General features: G+C 43.4%; 1 protein-coding gene across 1 annotated transcript in view; it reads right to left on the bottom strand.

Moving 5' to 3' along the window:
* LOC106146951 overlaps positions 1-8151 on the bottom strand; it is a 187587-nt gene that overhangs the window by 72245 nt on the left and 107191 nt on the right. Inside the window, exon 4 of the mRNA XM_013506114.1 lies at positions 2332-2411. Within this exon, the coding sequence (XP_013361568.1) occupies positions 2332-2411 (80 nt within the window). The remainder of the gene's footprint in view (positions 1-2331; positions 2412-8151) is intronic.

Here is an 8151-nt window from a genome sequence, read left to right as displayed (position 1 = left end):
CTTTCTCTCTCTCTCTCTCTCTCTCTCTCTCTCTTTCCCTCTCTCCCTCTCTCTCTCTCTCCCTCTCTGTCTCTCACCCTCTTTCTCTCTCTGGTATTGGGTATTGAAAGCAGGGCTCAAGGCCTTTGTAACAGCTATATCCTTATTCCTTTTTATTTTTTATTTTGAGACAGGGTCTCATTAAGTCACTAAATTGCACAGGTTGGGCTCAAACTTGTGAGTACTGCGATTATAGGTGCATACCCACCATACCTAGCTTGGGCTCTTGCTCTTATGCACATTAGGCCTCCCTGCATATCTTCTGTACTATTTTGAATCCATAAACATTATCTGTTTCTGCCTCTTAATCATTAGTCAAAACATCTGGTCCTCTGACTACAGTTATCATGAATTTCTGTTGTAGCTACGCTTTAATTCTGTCTTTTCCAGCGATCCTGGCACAGAGTGAGAGCAGATGACTGTTCTTAGTAACCACACTGTTACAATCCAGACTGATGTGTGCTGTACTTTAGGCTAGGAACACCCTTTGTGAATCCAGGTTGGTATGTGTGCCCTAGAGTCCTAGGCAGGCCTGCACCTGCATCCCAACCTGGCCCTGGGAAAGCTCCACAGAGGCCAGCTCACCTGAAGTCCAAGAACAGACAGCAGGCAGCAGGACTCATACCTATGTGACAGGCACAAGAAAAGGCTATGGGCTAGGAACAGGCATCGCCCTGGGGCTGGTGACTGGGCATGGGCCCAGATCCTGCATGCAGCTCTGGCCTGGAGATGAACTGTGCATCACCTTCAAGGGCAAAACCTAACTGCATAGTTGCTCTATATTTATTGAAGACTACCCTACAATTTCTCTGTTGTCTGTAATTACCCCATGCCACTACATTACACTTGCTGTGCAGTTAAATAGTTGGCAGTTACCATAGAAACCAAATACTGTTCTCTAACTTGAAAAGGTAGTTATATATTTTTAAAATTTTATTCGCTTTATCTTACTTTGACACTGATTAACCTATGACTACCACCAACTGGAAACAAAGCTCAGTGTGACCATCTGATTCCACTGTCCCGCTGCCTCCCTCAGCTTTTCAAATCCCTCTGACAGATCACTGTTGACTCCCTTTCCTCAACTTTTCTCCTTGTCCTTGCTGCCAAAAGCCACAACCTCGTGAAAATGTCACTGCCAATTCCACACCTAGACTATGCAGTTGCACGTAATCAGGGAAAAACACAAGTCACCAATGGGAACCAACCCTGAGGAACCGGAATACATGTGAGCAGCTCCAAATGTGTGCACACGAACTAGTATACATGCACAAGCATACAGACACAAACATATATCTGCACACTCATGTGCACACTTAGGCACACACATGCATAGACACAGCCACATGTGCATGCCCACCTACACATACATGTGACAGATATGCACAGGCACATACATACACATGTGCAAATTCGTGCAAAACTCACACTCATACATACATGTATTGGCACACACATGCAACTGACACGTCCACACATTCATAAGTGCACATACTTCCTGTACACACATGTATGCACCCACTCATTCCTGACCCCTTCCCGGTGCCCCTTGTTCTTTGACCTGCTGTGTGACTGTCTGGTGTGGAATCCACTCTGGGCGCTGTCTCTGGAGGCAGACTCCCCAGGGTGCTCACTGATGGATTTGTCCCAAGCCAAGACCGGGGCCTGACACTGAGCACACGTTCACTTCTTGCTGGCTGAGGGAATCTGCTGGCCCTGGGTGGCAATTAATTCTTCCAGCCCCCTTTAGAATTATCTTCAAACCAGCTCTAACTCTGAAACCTCTCATTACCTCCACACTATTTCTAACCTGATGAAAACTGTTGTGAGGTGAGTAGAGTTATTAACATTCGGTGTGGATGAGAAGTAAAAGTCACCAAAGACTTCGGATATTATTTAAGGAATAAAACTTTTTTTTCATTTCACTACAAATAGCTTGTTAACAGAAATAAACAGATGAGAAGCAGCACATCTGAGAGGCCCTTGACATTGCCTCTTTGAGGGGGCCCCATGATGGGCACAGCAGGAGGACAGTAAGGATAGTAAGGTGTAATTCAGGGTTAAGAACCTCGAAATAAATGGTCAAGCAAAGGCAGCAATCAGAAGTCAGGATAAGCCCCGAATCAGGTAGGAAAAGGGAGGGTCGAGATCTGGGCCAAGGTCAGGCACAGGCAGGAACAGGTGGGCACAGGTGGTCAAAGCAGGTCAGGGCAGGCAGGGTCACAGGTGGCCATAATCTGGAACAGCATGGGGCTGGGCAGGCAGGTCACCAGCAGGGGTAGACAAGAGTACCTGGGAGCGCCTCCTTCTCCCGGCCTGGGGACGCCTGTCCTGCCAGCCCACCTGCTCCCCGAGGGTGAGACACTGTCCATCTACCAAAAAGCAAGGGAAAAGCATCATGTTACCCAATGAACCAGGCAAGGCCAATACCATGGCACACAGCCCACAGCCCACTGGACCCCTTTCTGTTTCTTATTCCTAGTGTGAGAGTTCATAGGAAACCTTGTTACTTGAAGTTTGGTACCACATCAATCAGCAATTGTCAGACACTGTATACATGTTACTGAGTATCTCAGAAGAGAAGCTGTACACACTAATATGACCTCCTGCTGTCTACTCCTGATGCTAGTCCCCCATTACTACCCTGTGAGTGCTTCCTTCTATCGCTGGTCCTTTATTTGCAGCAAATATTACTTGAGCTGCCCTTGCCCTGGTCTTTTATTTGCAGCAAATATTACTTGAGCTGCACCTCAAAGCCTGCTCTGTTTGGCCAGGATTCTGATCTCCACTATCAGAACAGTCTTTCCCTCTAGTCTCTCAAGTTAAGCAACACATCTGTGAAACAGGTCACAGGTGCCCAGGTGTATTGTGGACCCTACGCAAAGTCCAGTGTCTGTTACTGAAGCAGACAAAGGAGAAAAGCCCCACTTCATGGACACCTAGAATGCTACCACTACTGTGTGCACAGTAACATGTGGCCAGCGACCAGCCAATGGGGATGCCTGGTATTCTGGGGACTCCTGATAAGATTCAGACAAAAGGAAATGCTTCCAAAGATTCAAAAGAAACATAAGATAGTCATTCTAGAGACAGATGCTGGATTGTAGAAGCAGGCACAATCTTAAAAGGAGGAAAGCTAACAATTTTTAAGCACTTTATTACTTCAAGGGCTTTCATGTTTATTAAACTACCTAATTTCTACTACATTAAGAAGCAGGCACTATTGTTGTGATTTTTATGGAAGAGGAGCAGGCTTGGAGAGGAAAAGCATACAGAGGTAAACATTACTGGGAGAGTGGCAGTGGGTGTCCTAGCACCCCAGCACAGATCCTTCCTACCCTAGCAGGTATGCACCTCTTGGTACCACAGACCCTTGTGGAGGGACATGGGAGATGGTTTCTAGTAATTCCTTCAGAGAGTGAGGACAAATTTAGGATGTGGTGCTATTTATAGCACCTTAGTGACTATTATTGTTCCTCTTGTATAGGAGCAGTACTGACCCCAGAAGATTCTCTGCTCTGCCTGGACTCCCAAGTTGGGCAAATTACTTCACTTTACATTTTAGGTTTCTCAATTACTAAGTAACATTAATACACTATTAGGAGCAATGAATGCAGCAATACATGTAAGTTCTTTTACTAACAACTATTAAAATTCTTTACTTCTTAGGTGATTGTCATAAACCTTCAAAATGATAGGTATTTATTTTTTACATTAGATTTTATTAGTACATTTTGGATATACATAACAATCACATTCATCATAGATAATTTGTATCTATACACGATATAACTTGTTTTTTTCCCCCATTCCCCTACCCTCCCCTTCAACCCTTCCTTCCCTCCCCATTTACAAAGCTGTTTTCCCATGTTTTCCTTCTTTTCTCATTTTTTTTTACTTTTCCCTTCTTTCCTTTCTTATTCCCCTCCAAAGTGGTATTATTTAAAGAGTAAAAGTAAACAGACAATGGAAAAAAGACTCACTCTACTACGGCAGAGCTCACTATCACTGTTAGCCAGAAATTTTCTAGCATGTGGGGTGAAGTGCTTGGGCTCATCCTACACCTGGTGTATTACCCTTTACAATCAATGAATCTTAGATTACTTTGAATCAGCACATTCAGAGCTACCTTGGCACAAGAAGTGAAATACTCTGCATTTTTAATTCCAGAGGTGTCACCCAGAAGCCTCTCCACATAGGTCTGCAAATTGCACCTCCACCAAAGTTGCTGAGCACCACTCCTCACAACCGGCTGGCACTAGTCACTCTCAGACATTTTAATCTTTGACAAGTCAAGAAACAAAAAGTGTTACCCTATCATTTAATGTTTTAAAGCTGTATAATTTTTGAAGGAGTCTAAGTCTTTGTTATGTTTTCTGGGCATGCATGCCATGTGTGGATGCCCCGCCACGGCCTCTGCCCATGAGGCTGGCTGATGACTCACATTCACACTCTCTGCTACTTAGTTGCTAGGTCACACAGCTAAGCTGGATTCTTCTACAGGTAATCTCTAAATGACGTCCCTAGGCTCTTGTCACTAGCTAACTGGCCCCCTCTGCACCTGTACCTCTGCCATTTCTCCTCTGGTATGCCTTGTGAGGCCTTGCAGTGCAGAGCCTGTCCTCAACCCTGACCCCCACTGCCCCAGGCATTGCATTTAGCTCAGTGCCAATTTTACTGTGATCTCCCCTCCTCCAATCCTCATCTTCAACAAATCTCATGAAAATCACTTTCCCAAAGTCTTCTGTATTTGAAAAGTATTATTGAGAAAATTCTTTTTTTTCTCTACAAATTTTGTATACTTTGATACACTTTTTTTCTAGCAAGAAAACTGCAGTGGAAACATCTGAGGCCAGCCACTTGCTCTCCTTTATAGATGCCATGGACACAAATAGAAAATAGATAAACAGTTCTCAGTGTTTTCTCAAAGTCCTTCACAAGAGGATATCCAAATGGCAAATAGGCACACAAAAAGGTGTTCAGCCCCCATTAGTAATTAAAGACATGCAAATTAAAGCCAAAAATAGAGCTACACACCCGCAGGCTGCCTCAAGTGAACAGTCTGGCACCACCCTGTAACTGTTCAGAAGGAGCAGGACTCTTCACTTCTACCAGGCAGTGGACTAGGATTGGTCCCAAGCACCTGCCTGCTACGAGGCAAAAATGTACCCACTAGTTTTAAAAGAAGGATTAGGATGTATTCAAATCCCAACCAATGATTAATGACTTTCACAGGGAGAAAAATATACCAATTGAGCACTGAAAAATAAGCTGATAAAGAATAATAAATAATTCAAATGAAAAAAGCAAGTTTGCACATGAAGGGACTCCTCAGGGTGCTAAGTGGAGAGAAGTGTGAACTCTTATTTCTATGTTGCTTTCACCACCGATTTATAAATCTTTTTCAAGGCCATGGTTATTTTATACTCTAAATGCACATACAGAGTTAGAGCATAGCAAGGTACCACCATTAGGACAAATGATAGGTAAGCATGCAAACACTTCAAAACACATGGGAATAGACTCATAACCAACACATTGTTGTGAAGGTGCCATCCCTCTGGCCTCTCACAAACGTACAAATGCACAGCAAATCTGTTTGCTATTGTAAACAGTGTACAAAAATGCACACTCCTTCCATGTTTTCTGGTGGAAATGTTACATAAAGATATTTATGTGTGTCCCTTTTTTGAAACTATAATGCCACAATATGACTCCATACAGTTTACTTACTGAACATATTGTGGGGTAAAAGTTTTTTGGAGTGGGAAGACGCTGCTGTCCTCAATTTCGTAGACCTTTTGAAGTACAACTGTGGAGAAAAGTGGTTGCAGAAAAGGTGATTATGCAAGGGTATATTTTGTATTTCACTGGTGGGAGTGCAAACTATACAAAAAAAGAACTGAAGGGCAAAAGTCAACAAAGCTGGCACTGTGCATAAGCAGTGATGCAGGAATTCCTGGAGATGCCTTGTCCAGAAAGTGTGCACACAGAGATCATGGGCTGGGCAGATACGAGGCTCCTAAGAGAGCAATGGGCCATTCTAAACTCTGGTTGTTTTAAAGATTTTCTCTTGCCATTATTTTCCAAACAGTCTACAGTGATATAGTCAAACATGAGAAGTGTGTTTTGCTTGCTTGCTTTTTTATTTATTCTTTTCAGAGTGGACCATTTCATGAACCTGAGTGGAGATGTCTTTGGATGTGAGTATATGACCTCTTCCATAAAAGATTTTCAAAGAAAACATAAAAATCAAGTCATTTTGGCCTGAGAGGAGACTTGGTTGCTCCAATGCCTAAAGTCTGTACTTGTTTTAGTCAAAAGTTAAAAACTAATGCTAATATTAAAAGAGAAACCTACTCTTCAAATTTACTACAAAGTTTAATTTAAAAAAGGAATGAAGCAAAGAGAAAGGAATCCTAGGACAATTAACTCTAGTCTTCTATTTTTAGCATGAAAACCTCTTAGAGATATTGCATATAGTGAATTTTCTCTCCTGCACTACACTATTGCCCAATTTTTTAAAAAGTATAAAACCAAATCTAGACTCACTTAAATCACTGTGTTCATTTACCACAGGAAATGAATGTAGTGTTTTAACTGAATTTACTATCTAAAAATGTCTCATATAATCACATGCTAAGAACTGAGTGGGGACCTTAAACATAACTTGGATTCAGTTATCTGCCTGACTGTGCCCTGTACTCCTCACAATGACTATCCACATAGCCCCTGAACACCTCAAATGACAAAACTCAGCCTCACACTGCTGAGATCCTGACAATGTCTTCACATCCTAAGCCTACTCAGTCGTAATTTCTACCATGGCTTCCCGTTAAGCAGGGTACAGTCCTGGAGAAATGCTTGTGGGCCAGTCTAGCTGGCCCGCTGTGGGTCCTATCTGCCTTACTCCCTGCCTACCTCCTGGGCTGCATCTCACTGCTCTGACTGGACAGGGGCATTTCAAGGGCGTACTGAGTTGGCTTTTCTTCTAGCCTGATGACAGTGGAGGCACTGCCCCCACAATGGCTATCACTATGGCCATGCTCTTCTAGTGCTATTGGCTCCTTATCTGGGACAACAGAATGTTTTGAAACTGATCAAAGCTTCTATTTACTTTTTAGCCACCTAGCACACTAAATTGCTTCTAAATATTAAATTAACAAATAACTAGCACATACTGTCACATAAAATTTTTGTGAATTAATGAGTATGGGATTGTATATCCCAGCTCAAAATATATAACCTACTGGACATAAAGGACAGAAAAGCTTAATGTTACAAGCTCAAACGGTGGCTCAAGGTATCAAAAGCACTTATATTATAAAGAACAGCTCTGTGGACAGACAGCAGTCTCCTGGCTGACAGGAGGGGAAGAAACTTATTCAACCTAGGCAAGGGAACTGGCGACGTCCCAGCACAGGGTGCTACTGGACTGACCATGTGTACTTTACTCTCCAACTTTCCCATTTTTCCACCAAAATGGGCAAAGAAAGCAAGAAAATAAGTCACTGGGGCCACTTCAAGCCCTCACATGAGGTTTGGATGCTGCACTCCCTGAGAGAGGGGTACTCTGAGAGGGAGAGGTGAGGCAGATGCTGGGTGGCACACAGATTGGCAGAGAATGCTAGTACCAACCAAGTGGGGTACACAATAGAGCCAGACGCTTCACAGGCTCCTCACAATACCTGTGCCTGGCTGCTGGTCCTTGGTTTGGTATGAAACACAGCCCAATAGAACGTCCACCCAGCTTGAAGATCAGGAAAGAGGACCCATGCAAAAAATGAAGGTGCTAATCCAAAACTACCCACACACATGGAGACATAGGTAAGATGAGGACTGACTTTTTCCAGGAGAAACAAACCAAAAGAAACACAGATGCCTGAAAAACATCCTGCCACATATAGAAAGGCACAAAAACACAGCAGAAGGCAGGAGAACATATGTTCAGAAATATGTATGAACTGATTTTGGTCAGCAGCCTGCGATGTACTTTCAGAGGCCAGAAAATAATACTTCAGCGGGGGGCTGGGGATTTAGCTCAGCGGCAAAGCGCCTGCCTGGCAAGTGCAAGATCGTGAGTTCGGTTCCCGGTACCGGAGAAAAACCAAA

This window comes from Chinchilla lanigera, unplaced genomic scaffold (assembly GCF_000276665.1).
Source record: "Chinchilla lanigera isolate Chin_1 unplaced genomic scaffold, ChiLan1.0 scaffold00006, whole genome shotgun sequence".
Taxonomy (NCBI): Eukaryota; Metazoa; Chordata; class Mammalia; order Rodentia; family Chinchillidae; genus Chinchilla; species Chinchilla lanigera.
This window is presented reverse-complemented; position numbering and strand designations above follow the sequence as displayed.